Source organism: Syngnathus leptorhynchus, chromosome 8 (genome assembly GCF_054491065.1).
Source record: "Syngnathus leptorhynchus isolate UIUO chromosome 8, UIUO_Slep, whole genome shotgun sequence".
Lineage (NCBI taxonomy): Eukaryota > Metazoa > Chordata > Actinopteri > Syngnathiformes > Syngnathidae > Syngnathus > Syngnathus leptorhynchus.
Window position 1 is genome coordinate 12,107,346 of NC_141202.1, and position 23,011 is coordinate 12,130,356.

The following is a 23,011-nucleotide window of genomic DNA, read 5'->3' on the forward strand; positions in this document are numbered from 1 at the left end:
CGCTTTGACGGAACTGCGCTGCAGTTGGGCTAGTGTGCAGCCATCCCCATGCGTTGATTACCAGATTTAAAAAAAAATCCAGGATATAATGAAGCCTTGAGATACATACAAATTAGATTTCTTCCACGTATCGCTAGATAATCTCAAATCATCTTTCCCCATTGAAATGAATGAAAATGACATTCATTCCAGTCCCACAAAAAAATTTGACTAAAATAGTTTTACTTTTAAAACATACAGTGATGCGATAATTAAAACATTCTTGGCAGAGGACAAATTATATATACATCCGAGCCTTCAATTATCTGTTTGCATCTGTTCAAATATGTGTTGCTTAAAGAGCCAAAGCAATGTGATTGTTGTTCATTGTGAGAATTGGACTTTGCAGTTGTTCGAAAACTGGCAAGGCACCCTAAGCGACACACACACGCATCCTCTGCAAAGAAGCAGTGATTTGACTGCTGCCTCCTGCGTGTTTTTTCCCCTCCCTACATCTTGCCAATTGTGAGCACCACTGATCACATGCATTCCCATCGGGCATAAATCCAATAGAAAGTAACGCTACCGCTTTTTATTGCGCTTTAAGGTAACCACACAATATAGAAAGCTTTTTTCCACGATGCGGCACAGTTCTGCGCCAGTGCAAACTACAACTCGGATAATAATCATATTTTTACATTAACGGTGAAGGCTGAATTTCAGAATGAGCTCCTGTATTTGACCTCATTAGTTCCAGCCCATGTACTTGATGAAGCTTCTAGTCAGTGAACACAAACACGCACATACACACACCGAGAAACATATTACACACAAAAACGCACACAAACAGAGCCATCTGCAATTGTTTCCTTTCTGTGCAACTGTTGTTGGGAACAAAACACGATTTCGTACGTTTACGCGTTGAACGCAACACCGCGTGTGTGCGCGCTGGCCGTCGGTCAGAGAATGTGCTGATTGTGTGACGAAAACCCCAAAGGGCTCCTTTATGTAATTGAACAGAGCTGCTGCACTCAGATGGATGGCCAAGCCAATAAAAGCCCATTAGAATTGAATTGTGGGGGGTGGGACGAACCATTATATGGACGGACTGTATGCGAGCTGCATGCAGACTGGCGTTTGTGTATAAAAAACAGAGTTGCCTTTTATTCTTTGGGGCCTTTAATGTGTCTTCCAATTGGTTTTCCAATTTGACTTCTTGAGGGAAGAAAGGCAATTTTTATAAAGACGATTCCCCCATTTTGTGTTGTTATGAACGACGTCGTTAAAATATCCCGCAGGCATAAAACTGAGATTGTCTCTGTGCTCATCAACATGTTTACTGACCTCGCACGCCCTCCGGATTGAAGCGTTGTCATCTGGGGAGTCGCCACGTATGCATTAGTTTTGTTATTTTAATTTGACACACGTCCGAGGAGACGGCAAAGATCCCGAAAAGGCTATTTGGAGAGAAGACGAGCGCTGTGCAAGAGTAGAAAAGATGGCGAGGAATACGACGTGACTGGGGATTAGTTTGGGTCTCTTTGGCCATTGTAATGAGCCAATGGGATAATTGGATTGGGGAAAAAAAAAAACCGCAATTTCACGAAAACTCCCGCCGGCGAAACGTAATGGCATCAGTGACCGATTCCGTCATGCTTTCCCATAAGGGTGTCTCAATACAGTGCGGCCCATCTGGCAAAAGTTTGCTTTCTTAAACTCGATCTGTTCAGTTTTGGCTCATTCGTAAACAAATACCATGCGTTTTGTTTTTGTGACATTAAGGACTACTTACCATCTGCAAATCCTGATTTCTGACGCTTCAAAGTTTGCTAATTGTTATTAATTCATTTATAAAAATTGAGAAAAGCAATCGACTTAAACAACTGCTGTGTGGCACCCCCGCAATCAACTAATTTAACCTCTGAACTTTCATTTATTAAAACTGTCTGTGTGGAGTCGCAGACGGGCAGGTGGCACGCGGAGCAGCGGCTGAATGAAGCACTCGATCCAAAATGTCAGATGCAGTATCCTCGAGCGAGTGAGACGTCATTATCGCCGAGTGCCACCACATCCATGGCTGGCAATACGACCTGGGCCACGCGCCTGATTGGCACCCGCACACCGTTAACGCGGAACAATACGAGGCAGGAGAGCACGACAGCTTGCCGAGCATTCTCCTTAATTAAGCTGAAGAAAGACGAACGGGGAAGCAACGTCCAAGGACGCACTGAAAAGCTTTAACTGGTGGGAAAGAAAAATGATTAGGTCACCGGTGCTAAGAGGAATTAATCTGCGTCCAGTTAATTAGCGCTACAACCTTGATCATTAATCTCAGCCTTCGCACTGGTGTGTCCAACGCGCACACACACATGCAGTCACGTCAAAGCACCTTTTTATTCCTCTGCCCTTTACTGCGTTCATTTTCACATCAAACACTTCAGCAAGACAAAGTGTATATTTGTTTTTAAGAAAGAAAACGTGACGCAGGGGGATGAGGAGGGAGGACGGCTGCAAGCGTTAGTGCTGACAAGAGACGAGTGTAGAAAGAGATTGATGATCTCAGGGCCGGCGGGAGAAAGAGAGGAGAGACAGCCCAGTACTTACCAATAAATTAACTCCCGACTAGAAAGCACACTGCTGCGTGTTGCTATGCAGCTTGGGGGCGGGGGTTAAGTCCAACACTGTCCGTTTGGCTTCGGAAACAATTTTGGAAATGAATGTTTCCCAGAATTCACCCCCCCTTCTCAATTCACAGGTAAGGTTTGTCATCTTTTTGTCCATTGTGCTTCCTCCCCCAGAATGTCAGCTATTGTTCTGACACTGATATCGACTTTCATAGCTCTTGGGGTACCTGGTGTCATTGATTCGCCGAGTGCATTGTCGGCTTGGAAATGAGACAATTCTCGCGTTGTGTTGTTTTGATGGGAAACGCATCAGTCACGGACGATGGCCGGGTCTCTCCGCCCCGTTGTTGCATTGTCGCCAGTGTGTCTGCATGTTTTGGTCATTGCCTCAAAATTGACTCCAACATCTGTCGTGTGTCTGAAGCGGTTGGACAATATTTGCATCATCATCATGCCGTAGCACAATTTGTGACCTCACGTGTGTGTTCATCATGTCGTCATGCATTTTGTCCCCGTGTGTTTGTCCATGTGTGTGCATAGATAATGTCTCACTCCCAAGCACGGCCCTTCTCACTCCCGTTTCCCATCCCAACATCACCCCACCCCTCCCGCCGGACCCCATAGGTAACACACCAGCATTTTTTTTTTTTTAACTGCTAATCATCTCCTTTTTGGTCTCCTCTGGTGTCTTCCACGTTTGTCTCTGGTGGACATCTCATCTTTGTTTCCCACTGGTGTCTTCCACTTTTGTCTCTGGTGGACACACACACACAAATGTCACTATTGTTGTGCTGCAACCTTCCTTTGTGGCGTATTACAGCAGCTCGCACACCCGCCAAAGCTCGCCACACAATTGACCGCTCCCGCTTCCTCGCTTATCACTGCCCGCACATTTTACCTACTCAGCATTTATGTATATAAAGCTCATGTGTATGGGTAGTTTGCCGCCTGGCGCGCCATCTGCACAAATGGGAAGGCCTGAAAGCCGCCAGTGAGAGAATGGAACATAGAAACCACAGCAAAGGATCAAGACGGATGAGCGATGCAGGTGGATGTCTGAGCGTATTATCCCAGCAGAGTGTGACAGCTGCAGAAAGGGCTTCAGCACGCATCTGACTGCTTGTAAAAGACAGTGCTATGTCTCGAATCAGCTTTTGGCTTTTGAAATGAATGGAGCCGCAGTACTGGTAGCTGTATTTTGTCGAGGATCAAAAATATATGTATGTAAATGTATATGTATATAAATATATATATATATATATATATATATATATATATATATATATATATATATATATATATATATATATATATATATATATATATACACACACACACACACACACACACACACACACACACACACACACACACACACACACACACACACACACACACACACACACACACACACACATAAAAGAACCTGACCTGGAGACAGAAGCTGTTGTTTCATCTTCTGCCGTGCCGTGTGTATTGGCCGCCATTAAACAACCCAAGATCTTGCCAATAAAGAACCAACTCTAAACTCCACACTTTTGCTTTCCTGGCTCAACAACAGACATCCCGCACAACACGCAACAATGCTTATGGCCAGCTAGCGTGCGTGCGATTGTGTAAATGTCAAAGAGAGTCGCGGGAAATGAAGCTGCAGCGTAACGCAGCGGTTCATCGATGCCGGTGCTCGGAAAAACGAACTCGTTGGCTTTACGGCGGTCATCGTCGGCAGAAATCGGCGCCCGCCGGCAGATTAAAGGAAATAAACGAGAGCAATGTCGCTTGAACCTTTACATTAAGTGCCACCAAATAAAATACTTTGCTCTTCATGCTGAGCCACGTTCAAATATTTGATCTTGCGCCTAGTGGATTTATGTTCTTGCTAACTCTTTAAAAACCATTGCTTTGTTTTCATCTCACTTCTCTTTCTTGCTGTTGATTCATAGGAAACTTTATTTTTCATTGAAAAAAATGGATGGAGTTTTTGACTGGCTGGAACGGATGAATGACATTTTGAATGACATTTCAGTGTAGAAAATGTAGTCATGATATTTGTCGTTTCACAGCTGAGCTTGAACTGTGCCGTGGAAAAAGGACAGATACACATTCGAGTTTGGTGTTCTGCGCTCCCTGCGACATTTAAAGCTTGGGGTGTCCTTAATGTTACACATGATGGCTTTGAAATCAGGATACGAGCTCTTAGATTACACGTGCTTTAACTCATAGGAAGCGGAATGTTCTTAAAAATGGCGTATGCCAGCGATAAAACCAAATGCCAGCACATTGTGCTAGCTGTTTTACTACTTTATCTCATCTCAAGTGGTTGGTTCTAAAGAGAGAGCAACAGGAATGTGTACATGTTCTGTTAGGTTAGACCATCTCATGTACGTTTTGATGCTCATATCTGTACAATTCTTTTTATTACTTTATATAAACAGAACTGCTCAATCAGAACACAAATGCAACACACATAACTGTATGAACACACACACATAGGCAAACGCACACACAGGGGGGTGACGCTCCCACACTCAGGTACCAAACGGTCATGTGACAAGTTCCCACCTTGCCGGACAGTATAAAACAAGCTGACCTGCAGAGTTTCATCTGCTGCTGTTCCTTGTGTTCTGACCGCCATTAAACAACCCATGATCTTGCCAATAAAGAACCAACTCTATACTCCACATCTTTGTTTTCCTGGCTCAAAATCGGACATCCCGCACAGCACGCTTCAGTTCCGATTTCCAGGCGGCGGCAAGAGGGGGAGGTCGAAAAACACCGTCAAATATTCGCCTCATTCAAAATGCATTGCTCTCTCTTCCAAGGTGTTCGGTTGGAACCTTTTTTTTCACGCTCTTGTTTTATTCACTGTCCTTATTTCTCAGCCGTTCTGTCAGCGAGGGTGCGGCCGGGGGAGTGATGAGAGGTGATAATGTAACTCGGGTGCAAGATATTGACTTTTTATCTCCCATTTGCCCACGCCGGCCGCCGCCTACCTCCCTTTCTTCTTCCCATCGCTCGCTTTTATCACTTCTTTCTTTTTCTCTGTCCTGCCCACCCTCTACTCTGAAAACTTGGCCTCGTTTATACAGCTTGTAGAATGTTAATAGCATGATAAAATGTTCTTCCACAGCAGCTAAAGCACTACTGCCTTAAGTTACACAACTACAGTAAAATACACATCATGAGCTAATTCAAGCTAGCCGAAAGAATTCGGTGGACCTGATTACGGGAGGATGGGCACAGTGCTCTTTTAGTCGCTTTATTGCTGAATTGCCCCCAATTTGCAATAAGAACATTGTCAATATCAACCGACACCCTCACTCAACACGCAGAGCGGATGCTTTAGCCAGTTAGCAGTCAGCTAAGGCTGCATTCTCATTTGATTACTTCCAACTCACTCAACAGGTCAGCCTGTCTTTTAAAGTCACAAACACACAAAAAAAAGAGGGTTTTTCAGGAAATCATTGGGGTCCTGCAAAAAAACAACACACATTTCCTTTTGTCTTTGCTTAGATCCTGGCGCAGTGGTGGAGACTCACAGCGCGGTTCCCTACGCGGTGATCGGCGGTGTGTTGGCCCTGCTGGTTTTCACCGTCATCTGCGTGCTCATCGTGACCATCTGGTGCTCCGTGCGCCAGAAAGGTAAAATGCGCATGACACGCGGCTTCCTAACGCCAAAATGAGCATAAAATGTTCTGAACCATTCAATTACTGTATTTTCCGGACTATAAGGCACACCTAAAAAAATAAAATTTTCTCAAAAGCCAACAGTGCGCCTTATAGTCCGGTGCGCCTTGTATATGGATCAATTGATGAATTTGTTGATCCATACTGGTTGTACACAGTGCTTTGCCAAAAGGTTTCAGTACGTATTAGTACGACTAGTAAATTACAAGGTCGCATCGCTTCCCAGCATTACAGCAACCGTGGTCAGGGGGCGTCACTGACTAGCTGTTGTACCCGTGAGGCTATTTCATTTCAAAATAAGCTGCTCTGTTAATGTTTCGAGTAAATTTACGGATCGATATGGAAGGGAAACATAGGTAAGCAGTACCAATGTGTTAGATCGAACTTAAGACAGTTCCGATCAAATTATAGGAGCTCGTTTGAGAAAAGCGATTGTTTACTCTTTGCTGAGGCTCATGGGAGTCTGCGAGCTGAGGCTCATGGGAGTTTGCGGGTGGCTAATGCTATAATGATAACTGCTATACGCACGAGGCTATTTAATGTCAAAATAGGCTACTCTGTTAATGTTTCGAGTAAATTTACGGATCGATACGGAAGGGAAACACAGGTAAGCAGTACCAATGTGTCAGATCGAACTTTAGTCAGTTCCAATCATTTTATAGGAGATCGTTTGAGAAACGCAATTGTTTACACTTTGCTGAGGCTCATGGGAGTCTGCGAGCTGAGCCTCATGGGAGTTTGCGGGTGGCTAATGCTATAATGAGAGCTGCTATACGCACGAGGCTATTTCATGTCAAAATAGGCTGCTCTGTTAATGTTTCGAGTAAATTTACGGATCGATACGGAAGGGAAACATAGGTAAGAAGTACCAATGCGTTAGATCAAACTTTAGTCAGTTGTGATCATTTTATAGGAGATAGTTTGAGAAACGCGATTGTTTACAGAGGGCTCATTGGTTATTGGCTGGTGGATGCATCCCGCAACCCTAGTCAACCTCAGTTTGTTGCAGTATAGCTTCTATTTTATGCGCCTTTTACTCCGGTGCACCCTATATATGAAATAATTTCTAAAATAAAAAAATTCAATGAGGGTGCGCCTTATAATCCAGTGCACCTTTTGATGCAAAAAATACGGTAAATTTACTGAAACAAGGTTAAATACATTGAAAATAAACTCCACCAAGTTGAGGTTAGCGTGTTGGCTCACTTTTCGGCCCCTTTGCAAGATGAATTGGTCAGCCCTTAAAGTGATGAGTGGCTCCTGGTGTAGCCAAGTGATGAATAACCTTGGACGGGAACGGAAGAGCTCGCTAGCTCACTCTCGCTCTGCGTTTTATGACGATATGCTAGTCTATTAAGGCCCATCCATTAAAATGAAACTCCCCATCTTTTTAAGTGGCTACCTAACTCCTCCCCCAACGTTGGCAGCCTTCGACCATGCCCGGCGGCCTCCAAGTAAGAAATGATCGAACCGCACGAGCTGCCAGTTTGCCTTCGGCCTCGCCGCCAATCGGCATTCGCTCTCGACTATTACCACCAATCAATTTCCAAGCCGTTCGGGCTTTTGTCTTGACTGTCAGCCGATTCCGTTAAGATTGTCGATACACAGGAGGGTGACGTGTACGCTCGTGTGTGGGCACATTATGGAAGATTGACTTTTTTCATGGCTTGTGTATTCATTATTGACTCTCTGACTTGTCAGTTGTGCAATTACACAACCATATGAAAGTTTTTCTCAGCTGACCTATTTCAGAAAACGTGACGTTACCTTTTTCTTTTTTCTAAACTTCTAATTTAGGCACGTTCAAAATCTGACTTTGAAAATTTTACTATTTTACCAAAGAGTTTGAGAACACGTGCTTACTCACGAAGCCCTAACTCTGCCCCCTTTTGGCATGGTCACAAAAGCTGCGATTTCAGGTTGCACGACTGTAGAACACGTAAGTGTTTCTAACCAGCGTGGATGTTAATTGATAACCGTGCTGCTATTCTTCCTCCTCTTAAGCTTTTTATGATGACACCTTGCTTTGACCTTCTGAGGAACTGCACAATGTGCCGATGTGTTTGGAGGCAACCCCTAAGCTAACCTTCCTTCCAATCTCTCTGCTCTTGTCTTTTGCTCCCCCTCTTGGCCTCTTTCCTTGGCACGCTTGCTTTTCATTGTGAAGGCTCGTACCGCACCCGAGAGCCCATTCTCGCTTGGTACTGACCAGAGCCCCTCAAACTAATCAATTAACCCGCCAGGTACAAAAAGCGTCCGCAACAGGAGCTCGGCTTTGACTTGGACGCAAGGCCGCTCGCTGCATGTGCTGTCGGCGTGACGCTTCGCTGCCTAACCGACCCTCTCCCGCTCCCTCTCTCTCTCCTCTCTCTCTCTCTCTCTCTCGCTCAGGCTCCTACCTTACCCACGAGGCCAGTGGCTTGGACGAGCACGGCGAAGTACAGGAGGCCTTCCTCAATGGCAACGACGCCAGCCAGGGCAAGAAGGAGTACCTACTGTAGCCTCTTTGTTGACCTCTGTGCCCCCCTTCTTTCCTTCCCCCCCATCACACTTTATACACAAACACAACACACAACACGCACACTTTGGAAAACAATCACCAAAGCTTTTACGCCCGCGACCCAACGGAGGCATTTATGGCCACACAATATACTTTTTGTTCATGCAAGACGGTTTAAAAAAAAAGCAAACAAAAAGTGTTTTTTTTTTCACTGATGGATGCAGAAAATGTGGGATGAAATGATGAGGAAAATAAGTGCTGTTATTTTGAAACGTTAAAGCCATTCCCTATTGTGCAATGTTTGATGAGCTGACCAGAATCCATCAGTGGCGAGAAATGTTCTCAAATCTGAAATTACAGAGAAAGAACAGTCTGGGTGGGTGTTTTTGTAGGTACACGCAAGCTCAAGTGTTGTCCACCGATGGGGAAAAAAAAATTGTGGGCCATTTTTTCCCACTCTCTCAGAGCTCTCCGACCAGGTCGTTCCTCCGGTCGTCATGACAACAAGTCAGATTAGCCATTGGCCTGGTGGTGTAGAGGCGGGGTCACTTGCATGAGGCGGAGCCACCGAATGGGCTGATTTCAGCAGGACAAGAATTAGGGTGTGTGAAGTCGTGTCATTCTTGACAAAGAGAAAACTTTTAAATTTAAATCTTGTATTATTGACTTTTTGAAGCCTCTCCGTTCACTCCTTTTTGCTCAGTCGTATTTGACTCTCCTGCCGGGGGGGGTTAAGTGATTTCCTCTCTTTGACACACAAGACAAAGGCAAGTTGTTCTCGCCTTTGAGTTGCCTCCCTCCCTCTCTGTCATTGCGTCCTTTCTATCTCGCCGGCCTTCTTCTCGTCTCCTCCGCTTTTGTCGGTTGCGTTAAAATGAAAGGCTTAACGTCGGGCTACGTTCCTGCCAAGACCAAAAGCAAAAGGACTCGCAAGCGCATTAAAGGAAAGCTTAATTATTTGCTCATGTCATTAAGGGGATCAAAAAGGTTTAGAAATCTTAATGAGAAGGGCGAGAACATAAAGGAGGGATGGCAAAACGCTGAATGAGACAGTTCAAAAAAATGTTTGAATGCGAACACGCACACACACACGCGCGCACACACACATGTAAACATATTGACAAAGCGAGTATACATATCTCTGAATTCCTTTGTACAAAACAAAACAGCAAATGCGTAAATTAAACTTTTAAGAGAGAAGAAACTGTTTACTATTGCATTATGAAACTATACTATACTAACACTGAATATTAGCCGATAGAGGTGCAAAGCCAAACAAACTACTGTCCAGTGAACTTTAAAGGGAAAAAAAAAACAATAAAAAAAAACGTCTTTCTCAAAGACCTACAACGGCGTATTAGGGCCCCACTGAAAAGAAAAATAGAATTTACTCAGATTGTTGCTAGATAAATGTCACACTTTTTGTATGACTTTTTTTTTACCAGATACATAATTATGGTCCAGTACGAGTGGCTGCTGATCTCAGACTGTTGCGCTTAGGTTCCTGTGAGAATTTTCAAAATACCATCTTAAAATTGTGACTTGAAACCTCAAAAAACATCATAAAAATCATCATACATTTTTTCTCCTAAATGTCAGTTTTGATTCTCATTAATTATTTTATTTTTTAGACATTTTTTAGCAAGAAAAAAATCCTGAAGGTGAACAACTTTTTTATTGTAACATTTTGTTTATTCTCATAGAATTATTTTAAACTTTTTCCAAAATAACACCTTTTGACGTGATATATTTTTTTTATCATGGCATGAGCGTTTCCTGAAAAAAACAAGTATTTTTTTTTCTCATTTTACGTATCGCAACGTTATTTGTGTAAAATGCACTTTTTTTTCTTTTAATCTTAATCTGACACTTTATTCACTTGATTAAAATATTAATTTTTGGGTAATGACACCCATTGAAGTTATGATTCCCGACATGACATTTTTTTTATTCTTAAAGAAATGTGGAAAAATACGAGTTACAGCATTTCTATTTTTTCAATTCTGAAAATACTGCTTTTTTTCTCTCTCCACACAGCTTTGCAACTTTTTCATCTCTTTTTTTTTTTTAGTGTGGCCCTAATACTCCCGCGTAGAACCAGCGGTCTTAATGAGTTTTTTTTTTATTAATTATTCTTGTTTGAACAAATATGATTGTTGTTCCTGTTCCTATTCTTATTATTGACGTTGTTATGACAATTGTAAATGTTCAAAGAAATGTACACTTCTTCTCATGCTTTGTTTTAAATTCTACTGTAGAGCAGTTGTTGTCTTCTTTTATGCCACAATTTCCCGATGACTTTTCCTCTCCTCTTTCCGGTATTTCTCTCTCTCTCTCTCTCTCTTCTCTCTCTCTCTCTCTCTCTCTCTCTCTCTCTCTCTCTCTCTCTCTCTGTCTCTCTCTCTCTCTCCCCCCCCCCTTCTGTGCCCGGTTGTCGCCTCCTTCCTTTTCACTGTTTATTTTCGTGTCCACGTGTCATTGTTGATATATAGCTAACTATTTCTTTATAGAGGAAAGCTACAAAGCACGAAAAGAATTAAAAAAAAAGACTCAAAAGATAACCTTGCTGAGTTTTTTTCAATTGTGTTCGTTGGTTTTACGAGCACTTACGCTGGAATTAGCAGGTGCTGTTTTTCCACGGCGAGAAAAGACAACGGGAGACGGAGCATGTGATGAAATCGATGGGGAATAGTTGAAGGCTGTAGATAGACGCTGAAGCCACTTGAATGCGTAGAGTAAACAAAGCAGATGGAAGCGCGGTGCCGCTAATGAATCATAAAGATGTGAAAAGATTTGGAGGGAAAAAAACTGAAAATACATTGCACCACTAAAGTTGTGCTCCGTCGATCGATATCCGATTGTGTCGAGAAGCACTCGACGCATATGCCTCACGCGGGGGTACATTTGAAAGCGGCCCGCGGTCGCCCGGGCGACGGATCAATGGCGAGCCTTGATGCCGGTCTGTCATAAATACTGTGACGCGACAATAACAGTAACGAACGCCGGCGGCATGACTTGGCATGGCCGCGGCGGGCGTTTTCTGCACTTAATGATGTTTTTAGAAGGGAGCCAATCCTTTCAGGGCTGACTGGTGTGATGGATGATTCATCAAAAGACAAATATTGGCCATTCATTTATCTTCAGAGCTCAAATGTCTGTTGTGTTTCCATTTGGCAACTTTAAAAAAAACTCCATCACTACGACTGCCAAAAGTCAAGAACAGATGACAAAGTTGCCAAAATGATCGGTCTTCCAATAGCTCGACACAGGGAACCGTTAATCCCTCAGGATACTCTTTTGGACCTCATATAAACAGCACAGTTGACAAAAGATTGGTTGCGTTGTTGCTTGAAGAAGATCCAAATGAAAAAGAATGTTTAGCAAGCTAGCACATAGATAGATGCAAGTTAGCTTAGTATTTGCCTCTTAGAAAACCAGAATGATGGGAAACATCACGTTGACATGCTTCTGATCAGTTGGCGTGGCGAAAGAAGAAAGTCGTGAAAAAATCGAGTTCAGGATCCGTCACAAAATTACTGCTGCTTTACTGGTCGTCTTTTCTGCAATCGGGACTTCGATCCAAAAGGGATCGTTCGGACCTCCTCGTGCGTCACGGCTCGTTCTCGTGTATTCCGACAAGAAGGCCATTCGTGCGTCTTTGGAGATAGTCGTCAAGCTTTTAGACAAGATTGACCCGAGGCGAGGTGAGCGGCGTGGACATCGACGAGTCAAATCGATAGACGTGAACGAGCCTGACGGGAAGCAAAGGCATATTCCTCCTCGAGTTTATGGCATCCGGCGAACGGGTCATAATGCGGACGATAACGACAACATTAAGTCAGTGAATGGCTCTTTCGCTTCCGATTGCGCAGACGTTTACGACCGTCGTATTTCATCTGTACGGGTTGCGCTAAACACGGCCGATGTCTTGATGCGATTGCATTCGAGTCGGGCGCGGTGGAAACTGCAGCCTGCCTGATTACGGCGTCGTGGCCACGCTGGGCTGTTTAGGGTCATCGACGTGAGTGTGTTGAAGCATAATCAGGAAGCCGAGCGCTTTCAAAGTAGACGGAACAATTGACGTAGAAACCGGAACAATCCATACTTTGAAACTCTTTCACTCGCGCAGAGGTAGCTCCAAACAGTCGACTCGGGGGATCAGGGAGAAAGTCCACTCTAAGCGAGCGCTACCGTCAACCATCAACCACCAAATATTAAGTACCGTAATGGCCCGAATATAAGACGGTCTTATTTAAAATTAGACTGAAAAAGTGGGGGTCGTCTTACATTCGGGGTCTAGACATTATACCCATTCACAACGCTAGATGGCGCCCGATATCTTTAAAGCTAATGCTGACCTTAACTCCCCAGGCCAAAGCAAACCCCTGTCGTGAAGAATAAAAATTAAAATAGCAGTAGCAAGAAGAATAAAAATAAAAAATAATGGTAAGAAAGAAAAGAGAAGAAAATAAGAGAAGAGAGAACAGAAAATGGAGACAGTTTCTGCATGATTTGAATGAGGCAAGATAACGTGCTTTTTCTCTCAAATATATTGTTATAATCATTTGTTTCAGGGGTACTGTAATTATTTTCTGTATAAAAATTACATTTTGTGTTCAAAAAGTCTTTTTTCAAACTTGAGTCTTGAAATAGAGGGTGTTGTCTTATAATCAGAGTCCTCTTATATTCGGGCCAATACGGTATGACATGACATCATCCACTAATCACTTGTAAAAGCAGCCAAAAGTATTTTATGAAGCGCCCTTATTAAGGTCGGACGTGAGCTGGAGGCGGCTGTTGGGAAGAACCTTTGCCCGAAATACAATTAAGGATTTGCAGTGGTGGTATTTATTCTTCATTTTGCATTTTAACTGTTACATTTAGTAAGTGTAACAAATATTTAGAAGGGTGGAAAACATTTGAGGGTCTACTGGCTGAAGAGGTGTAAATAAATAAATCACATGAAAATTTCATTTGATTTAAGTTATTTGGTTCATCTCTGCTGTCTGAAATGACGCCTCTCTGTGGAAACATTTCTTTTCACGTCGTACTCAGTGTGACTGTGAGAATGAAAAAGATGAAACTAATTCCATTTTCAATCCATTGTGGAAATGTGACACTGAAAATAAATGCACTATACGAAGGAAAAAAAATCTAATTTAATAAGATCGACACAGAAGATCAACATGACAAGGGGAGGATTTTTTTTTTTTTTAAAGCAGCACAAGTCAAGATGAGAATAATATTCCGTTGCACATCAATGGCGGTTGGAGATGAACAATGCAATTAGTGGGAGCCAGGTCGCCTCGCTTTTTTCATGACAAGAAAGCGACGCGTTGTATTTACAAGTGTAATCAAAACAACCACCAAGATTGTGTCAAAACCAGGTTAATTATGTTCCCCTCCTTTGGAATGTGGTGACGTCCTCGCTGGACCAAAGTGTTATTAGACAATGTTTAATTAAACGCCGTCACTCATATGTTTTTTACGGCTGACTGTCTTGGCAGAAACTTGAAACGGGCCGTGGGGGGAAAATAGATGGGCTGCGACGGCAAAAGTGATATCTGTGATTGCCGGCATCATCGGGAGGATTCATTTTCAGGCTGACATTTGGCGTGGGCGACGATAATGAAGTGGCCTTTTCAGTTGCAAGCTACTCTGAGCATCTGTGCACGAGGTTAATGATTAGCTAAAAAAAACAAACACACAAACTAATTGCGTATTGCTTTGTTTACTCTTTGTGAGCCTTCAAAGTCAATGAAGCCGCAAAGAGAGGACTGCTTCAGTAATCTGGTGATGATGCGACATTATAGACACATGTTTACACTGAGAGAGAAAAAACTGGCCAATTACAAGCTGTTTCCACCATGACGATAATCCAATGTTCAAATGGGCGGAGGAGCCTCTAGATTTCAGAGCTCTGGGCAAACTTTGTCTCTAGGGTATTATTGAAGATGCTTTGGATGTCAGATCTCAGGGCAGACTTTAGCTTTCAGGGAGTTTTTGGCCGAGACCCATGAAGCGGCACGTGCCACTTCACACAAGGCCTTCTGTACCGTCTTCCCTGTGGGCGGTGGAGGAGTAGAGAGGTCAAAGGTCGGCCCCTGCTCACCCTCGCGTTTCTCAGGGGGAGTGAAGAGAACCTGGGGCACCAGGCCATACAGCTGGAAGAAGAAAACAGACATGGCGTGAAGCCAGGGGGGCACAGCGGTGCCGGGGGTGAAGAGCAAGACGGCATGGACGATTTGGAGCGGCAGGCAGAGGACAACTAAGAAGGAGATGGACAGAGCCAGACGGCGCAGCCTCAACGAGGCGTCCGACTGCTTGACGTTCTTGCATTGAAGATCGACATAAAGAAACAACAGGAGAAGCAAGGGCAGCGTGAACACGGCCGTGCCGTGGACATAGACCAAGAACTGGGGGCTGAGGATAGTGTCAGGGGCGCAAACACCCCAGTGGCTGCTGTGAATCTCGGCGTAGGTGAAATTCCGCAAGTCTTCCAGATAAAATTTGGACAGGAAGCCTCCGTATGGAAGGTGTTTCCTGATGACCGTCCGCTGCTGGGCGTATTTAGAGAGAGTGGGCGGCGGCGTGGTCCGGTTGCCGTCTGAACCGAGACTGGCCGTGTGCTGATCTTTGCCCTTGCCGCCCCACCCATCGAGGATCTCGGAGCCGATGAACTGGCTGAACGATGTCAGGACAGAAGCCATCCAGCACAGAAGCGCCACGCACAAGGCGCGCTGACGGGTCACTAGAGTCGAGTACCTGAAACGCACATCAATCCATACGTATCATCTGCAGACCAACCGAGACCTCAGACACAAGATCCGATTTCGGTAGTCAACCACTAAACAATCACCTCAAGCATTTCCCGCATCTCCAAACTTATTCAAAGAATCCCATTTGACACAATAACCGAAAAATAACAGTTGTCGTCGATTAAAAACGCATGTTGCTGTCAATCAAAGGTCTTTGCCGCCTTTTCATATTGACTTACCTTTCTTCTCAGCTCGCGAGTCTAGCAAAAAAAAAAAAAAAGTCCCATTCGTGCTGAGCAGTCTGTTTTGATGTAACGAGATCCCGCAAAACGCATTCTGGCATGTTTACAGCCCTTTTTCTTTCACTTTTATATCGATTTTCTCTGTTTACTGCAGAGAGCAGCTTGAGGGAGTGTTTGTCGACTGCATCCTCCCACACGCTGCGTTTTCGCCCGTCCACAAAGGCGGTAACGGACGGCGTTTATCGCTTAATGAATGTTGGTGGGTAAATTGACAAGCAGGTGCTGTTTGCAAAGGACTCACCTGCCGGACCAGCGATGCTGCAGGTGGCAGTCCAGTGTGAGCAGCAACAGCAGGCACACGGTGAACTGCCTCACCAGCAGGGGGCAGCACACCAGGGTGATGCAAGTGTACAAGCACTGCGGGGTCCTCAAGTTGAGGAAGACAATGACGGGGATCTCCAGCGCGCCCCCGATGGCGCCCACCCAGCCCAGGCACAGGCCGAGGCAGCGGGCCACACTGCCGCCCCGGGGTCCGGCGGCCCGGCTCTCGCCCAGCGCCATGCATAGCCTCACGCTTGCCACAATGGCGCTCAATGACACCATGCACTGGCAAAGTGAGTACAGCCACAAAAATTCCATATCTGCGGCGGAACAGGCAAAATATTTCAAGAGGTCCGGCTGAGGGCAGGCAAACTTGCAGAGATATTTTCAATGCTCCTAGCGCAGAGCTGGAAACAAGGCCAGCAAAAAGGTCAGACAAGTGAGCCGCTGAGGATGTGAGGGCCATGTAAACACGCCACATGGGGCCACTCATTCAATTGTCCCATCACACAGACTCCAGATCGCCCAATTGTGCAAATGACATTAGTATTAGCATTAGCATGGCTCACACTCTAGTGCCCTCCCTCCTACCCGCAAATCGTATTGGATGATTGGCAGCTAATTCTCGCACATAATGAAGCAGTAGCCTCACACCAAGCCCAATGTTGGGCTTGCCAATATGCCACCTGTCCATTCTCATGACTTGACCTTCAGTTAGCGTTTGGCATTGTCAGTCACTCTCCCTTAATAACCCTCATCAAATTAGCTCCTCCAACCGTTCAACGTGCACTTGTCTCATGAAATCAACCGTGTGTGCGTGTGTGTGCGTGGTCAGCTGTCTCGATGTATATATTAAAATCAACTGACTTGAGGCTGCTTAGGGCACCATAATGAAAAAGGTGTACGTTACCTGTTGCGGCGGGCGACAAGTGACGGTTAACTTAAACAGACAACGTGTCCCTTTCACGCCTGTTCCGTCCCCCCTCACTGACACCTCTAACTGTGTGACAGACTAAAGCTGATTTATAAACCTCACGCCGCCTCATATCTCTCTCACCTTTCTGTGCAAACATATCAATTGTGTAAATGTTGTATCATGGCTGCCCTTTCTGTCCGAGATGTGCAAAGGGCAACGCCGCCACCTCTGCCAGCCGGTGAAATATGTAAATGAGACGCTCGCACAGCACACAAAGGACTGTGGAAGCTAACTGTTATCACCACACCGAGTGCTTTTAGAAGTGCATCTGACTTGGAGCTAATAAAGATGATGAAGGCTGTTGTAAATGAGCATGAGACAGGCGCACTGAATGAAATACACTTCTCCCGGAAGGATGGTGGCCACCCATGGGCCTTGGCTTGACATCATCCGAACGATTCCGTGTGATCTGAAACATCCATCCATCCATTTTCTGAACCGCTTAGTCCCCACGGGGGTCGCGGGTGTGCTCCAGCCTATCCCAGCCGTCATCAGGCAGTAGGCCGGGGACACCCTGAACCGGTTGACAGCCAATCGCAGGGCTGATCTGAAACAACTCGTTCAATAATACATAACATGTAATGACGCGAAGGCAATAAATCAGAAACCGTCAAGCTAGCACTAAAGCCGGCAGACGAGAAAACGAATGAGTCAAGAGGAGAGTTTTGTGCTCAAACTGTTACTCTGTTGTTTTTGTTTGAAAATGCAGATTAGTTTTAATGGGCTGGATAGCTGACCAATTCCGGCTTTGAATATTCACCTATGCAGAGAAATATATTTCTAAATCGTTCTCCACTTGAATGGCTGAAGGCATCCCCCAGGAAACAGTTGCGGACAATTTGGATGCCCCCGAAAATTAATTTGTCGACAGGGAGTGGAGGGGATGTGGTCGCAACATATTCCTAATTTAAATTTATGTCCATTGATTGCAGCGGGACGCCCTATTGACATGCGCCTTCACCTACATTTGATGACTAAAAAAATTTGGCGGGCGCGGGGTGCAGAAGTTTAAAAGATTTCAAATGCATTTAAAATCTTTTTTCCTTTTTATCTTAAAAAAAATCCTTATAAATTCATTACAAATTAGGGTTAAAAAAATTGAATATTATGACATAAAAAAAGCTTTTTTTAATGACAGGCACAAAAAAAATGTATCATCCTTCCCATGTCTTCAATTTCCCAGACCATATTTGTAAATGTGCGGCAATTTTATACACCTTTTATCAATTTTTGTTTGAACATTTTTTAGTAAAAGAACGTCAACGTGTTCTCGCGATACTCGGCGAGAGTTGCCCCTGATAACACGCGTTTGAAACCCCGTTGCAACCTCTTTCCTTCGCTGTCTACGAGCAAGGTACATGCGTGCTCTGTGTTACTTATTTTATTAGCTTTATTTTAGTCCATTTTAACGCTGCGTGAAACGCAAGTCTTCGGACGTAACCAATTTCCTCAAATTGAGCCTCCGTGTATGATAAGAGCGTGAATAAATTGAATGGTTCGCTTTGTAGGGTGTGCTATACGCATCGTCTCTTCCGTGGCTATGCTAGAAATGGCTGCTCCCGTGCCGCCTCGTTGTGGCCTGCTAGCTCGCCTCCAGTATACACTCGCCTCGTCCGTGCCTGCTGTTTTCGTTATGTCTGTTTGGTAAGGTCAGTTCGAGCAGTGCCTGTCAGTTGAAGCGGTCTTTTTCGCGGCGTGGCAAAGAATAATGTGGGGGCGCACTATCCTAACAAGCTACATGTGATGCTAATGCCGGTGCCGTGCATGAAGCAAACACGCACGTATACTTTTGATATTTATCCTGGCACTGTTATATTGTAAGGAACTACACGTAGTATGAGTGAAGCGTGGAAAATGAGCACGCGAGCCCTCATGTCATTGTTACCCGTGGCTAATAGACTAAAATATGCCTACACGTTTGTACCCAAGTTTCCCAGCAAAATGCCCCCTCTTGTATTTTTATTTATTTATTTTAATATTAGTTTTTTGATGGGCTTTTTTTTCTCAAGATGCCAGGTGTCACGGTGAAAGACGTCAACCAGCAGGAGTTCGTCACTGCACTGGCTGCCTTCCTGAAGAAGTAAGCAACTCGTGTATTCCCCTCAAATCTCATGGATCTTGTATGCTTCCTTTACAATTGGACCCAAGTGCTTGGAATCATGTCACGCATTCGAAAGACCACGTGTTGAAAACAAACGTGATTTATTTTGTTTTTGTTAGGTCAGGGAAGCTGAAGGTGCCAGACTGGGTGGACCTCGTCAAGCTGGGCAAACACAAGGAGTTGGCCCCCTGTGATGAGAACTGGTTCTACATCAGAGCCGGTAGGTGACGCGTGACGCCCGTTAACTTTGTGCTTCTGCATGACAGACAGACAGACAGACAGACAGACAGATCCATCCTTGCAATTAGAACTTGTTCTTTGGCTCAGAATTGAAACAGAATAAATAATTCTACTGCACCGTGTCCTATCCCAATGACATGCTGGTTCCAATCATACCTTCATATCATTCATCATGGTTACCATGACAATCAATCCAGGGCGCACAACAGCGACCCTGAGCCTCCTTTCAGGCTAGCCGTTAACACCTCAACATCTATATATGGGTTTAAGGTTCCGTAGTCTTGTATTCTCATGCTTTGCCTCTGCTCACATAGCCTCCACAGTTCGCCACCTGTACCTCCGAGGCGGGGCTGGCGTAGGCTCCATGACCAAAATCTATGGCGGCCGCAATAGGAACGGCGTTTGTCCCGCCCACTACAGCGTTGGATCCAAGAACGTGGCCCGCAAAGTGCTGCAGGCACTCGAGCTTCTCAAGATGATTGAGAAGGACCCCAATGGGTAAGGGTTGCTACGTATACTCAACACTGGGTTTTTATCATTATTTTTGTAACGTATGCTTAATGGCCAAGTTGTCTGCAGTTGTTAGGTTGAACTATGTCTTTTTTTTTGTGCTGACATTTTTATCTTTCCTTCCAGTGGTCGCAGACTAACCTCCCAGGGAACCAGAGACCTGGATAGAATTGCCGGCCAGGTGAGCAGCCACGTTCTCATTTTCCTCCTTGCATTTGATGTGTCAGAATTAGAGGTCTGCGAGGAGCCTCTTCCTGCTTTCGAGTCACAAATCAAAGCAGCTGAACAAAACCGCCGCTAAGCCTCGGCATCCTTTGATTGTACCATTTGGCACGTCTAAACAGCTGGCTGAGGTTACTGCAAGGTTATGTTCTCAAAATGCTTCAAAAGCAACGTCTTCATTTATAAGTGCGGCCGCTTTAAAGATGCCACAAGTGCAATCGATTGCTGATGCATATTTGTGCTGTTTTTGTTTGCCGCAATTGATTGTTTAGCCCCGCTTGTGTTTGGAAACACGTCGCGCTCGATTTTGTCTAAGCGTCTGAGGAATCTCATTTTCCATGCCATGTAACTCGTTTATTAGAGCGCTTGTCCTTGAGCAAATGTTACCTGTCAGCCGAGTGAGTTGTGTCTAAGACTTCTTGATTCCCCGAAGCGCCTCGCCCTCGAGTCTTGTCAAGAAAGAGGGGGGCCAAGTGCCGCTGTAGTAATCCAAGGGTAAAAGGGGTAAACATGAGGAGGGCATTTCATGCTTGACGGGACGTCCGTATGGCGCCTTCGCCTTGTTTACCCATGCTAATGAGCAGAGGAGCACACCTCACCCCCGCACAAATTGGCAGGAAGCGTGTTGCAGGGCCCCTTGTGAATCAAAACCCCACCACCCACACGTGTATCATGTCGCCCAATGCCTTTTCACTCATCACACTCGACGCTGTTTTTGGCAGCAAGCACTCAAGGTCCCACAGTATTGTTCTGTTTGGAATGCGAGTGAGATGAATGGAACATAAAAAGCTAGGTGGCATAATTTGGGCCATTCAGCTCCCTGAGCAATTGGATGCATTTTTATTTGCAATTGCTGACGTTGCTGCGAAAGACACTTGACACTTTGTTTCTCTTTCCTTCAGGTTGCAGCCGCAAACAAGAAAACTGTTTAAATAAATCTTTTGAAGAAATTAAACTGTCGTGTGCCTTTTTTTCAAGTAGACATTGATGCTGTTTAAACCTTTGTTGCCTAGATGTCTTCCCTTATTGCCCATTGTTTGCAAACTACATGAGATCTTCCTCGCTGCTGGTAATCACATGATGCAAATTGAGACAAACACTAATTGCAGTGTCCCCTAAATTTGAAACAAGATGTATCACCCTACTTGGAAGTTACTCAGTCAGAATGATGACACGAGAGGCATTTTACTGACTGCTTTTTTTTTTTTTTTCCTCAACCTGTGCTTTGTGACTTCGCTGCCATCTGTAGAACACAAAAAGTACTGCAGCGGTAGCCAGAGTAGTATTGAGCAGCATCACACTTGGGTTGAGACCTTTATTATGTTATTGAGGCTGGAGAGAGTATATTATTTCATTGACCCAAATTAGAAGAATATAACAGTTGATTGTGGGCTTGACTTTGCCACATGCTCAATTTAGGTTAAGTGAAAGTCTACATGTGCATGGAAGGTTGGCTCAACTGTTTGTTTCCAAGAGCACAGTTTTAATACAGTATGCGATATTTCAAGGGTATGCTAATGATAAACAGTTCACCCTACTGTATCTTAATTTTGGTCGTCAGTGTGTTACTTGGGGGTGGGGGGCTAATACGGTTGAGATAAAAGGCCAATGCTGTGTGCTGGCAACTCTCCGCCAGAGAGCGCCAGAGGACCGAATATCTAGATACAAACTGAAACAGTCTTTTTTTTTTTCATTGAAAATGCGCATTTCCTTTTGTGACAATCAAAAGCACTTCCGTGAAATGGCTTGCGCTATCTCTTGGTATCCCTCACGCGCAGTGCTTTTATTGTTACTGCCTCAGGGATGTTTGGGTGTGAAATAAAATGTGCAGAGCTAATTGCTGCTAAAAGATATAACATTTGTGCACTGGTTCAATTAGACCAAGCTCGGCTTCAGGATTTTCATCCCTCAGAAGAGTGAAATAGTTTTTACCCATTTTCAACTCATATTACTCGGAAACAATCTTTCTCAGGCCTTGACCCCTGCCAGTGTGTCCGCCTGCTACCTTGTTTGAGGTGGCCACCAGCTGTTTGGTTGCACCTGAACCCAACTGTGCAGAACCATCTTTGAGCCCTCACCCTGTAATTTGCCGCCAAGATGGATAAACACGTCCTTCAGTGTTTGGGAGAAATGTGCGGAATCTGCCACTCAATGTATTTGTGTTTGCTTGTGCTTGTCTGCGCAGGCTCCACGTGAACTTGTTTCACTTGAAAAAGTACACAGGCGTGTCCGAATGTTTGGCTTACGCCGTTTTTATTCTCGGCTCGAACAAGCTGTGAGTGGAATGGATGCAGATATGCCTCACGCCTCCCCCAGCCAGTGAACAGCAGATAGCGAAGAAATGCCTCTCCTGCTCAAGTCCCTCTAAAATAGAACTGCTATCAGAGAAGCTCACAATGGCACACATGGACAGACTTTTCATCAAGCCAAAGCTTGGTGCCCTTTGGCATCCTGTGCATTTGGGACAAGGTGTACCTTTGCAAAGTTTCAGGTGCGGGATTAACTGAGATCATTTCCCAACTGAGATCATTTTCCTCACCACAGAAGATGTTTTTGTACAAGCTCTGAATCTCAATTGCTAGCTCCTACGTCCTTGTCAACAAAACTTGGATACAGTTGAATGAATTAATGAATTAAATCAGCGGCTAAGCTAACAGATGCATTATAGAAAAAAAATGGCGTCGCTGTAATGAAAACCACTTTCACAGTTGGTTGTTTTTATGGGAACTTAATAAAAACACCGAAACAAATGGCAATGATTTCAGATGGCCTTGCGTCGTGACAAAGTCAGGCGGCCAGCTAGGAGTCACTTTTTAATACATCTTCAAAATGCTGACTACCTTTTTTATTT

At 44.6% G+C, this 23,011-nt stretch overlaps 3 protein-coding genes across 4 annotated transcripts in view; 2 read left to right on the forward strand and 1 right to left on the reverse strand.

Annotated features, from left to right (window-relative positions):
- cadm4 (cell adhesion molecule 4) overlaps positions 1-11,839 on the forward strand; it is a 106,115-nt gene extending 94,276 nt beyond the window's left edge. For both annotated transcript variants that reach the window (XM_085917418.1, XM_085917419.1), the window contains exons 7-9: positions 3,144-3,227; positions 6,117-6,245; positions 8,682-11,839. In XM_085917418.1, coding sequence (XP_085773544.1) covers positions 3,144-3,227; positions 6,117-6,245; positions 8,682-8,791 — 323 coding nt within the window. In that variant the 3' untranslated portion in view covers positions 8,792-11,839. The remainder of the gene's footprint in view (positions 1-3,143; positions 3,228-6,116; positions 6,246-8,681) is intronic.
- A 2,917-nt stretch (positions 11,840-14,756) lies between these two features.
- LOC147052526 (adenosine receptor A1) lies at positions 14,757-16,429 on the reverse strand. Its single transcript, XM_085919150.1, has 2 exons — positions 16,092-16,429; positions 14,757-15,555 (listed from the first exon to the last, which is right to left on the reverse strand). Exons 1-2 carry the CDS (start codon positions 16,427-16,429, stop codon positions 14,757-14,759), a joined length of 1,137 nt encoding a protein of 378 aa, XP_085775276.1.
- Positions 16,430-18,380: 1,951 nt separating this feature from the next.
- On the forward strand, positions 18,381-21,115 carry rps19 (ribosomal protein S19). Its single transcript, XM_085918216.1, has 6 exons — positions 18,381-18,441; positions 19,097-19,167; positions 19,308-19,408; positions 19,743-19,926; positions 20,065-20,119; positions 21,063-21,115. Exons 2-6 carry the CDS (start codon positions 19,097-19,099, stop codon positions 21,090-21,092), a joined length of 441 nt encoding a protein of 146 aa, XP_085774342.1. The 5' UTR covers positions 18,381-18,441; the 3' UTR covers positions 21,093-21,115.
- Positions 21,116-23,011: the final 1,896 nt, after the last annotated feature.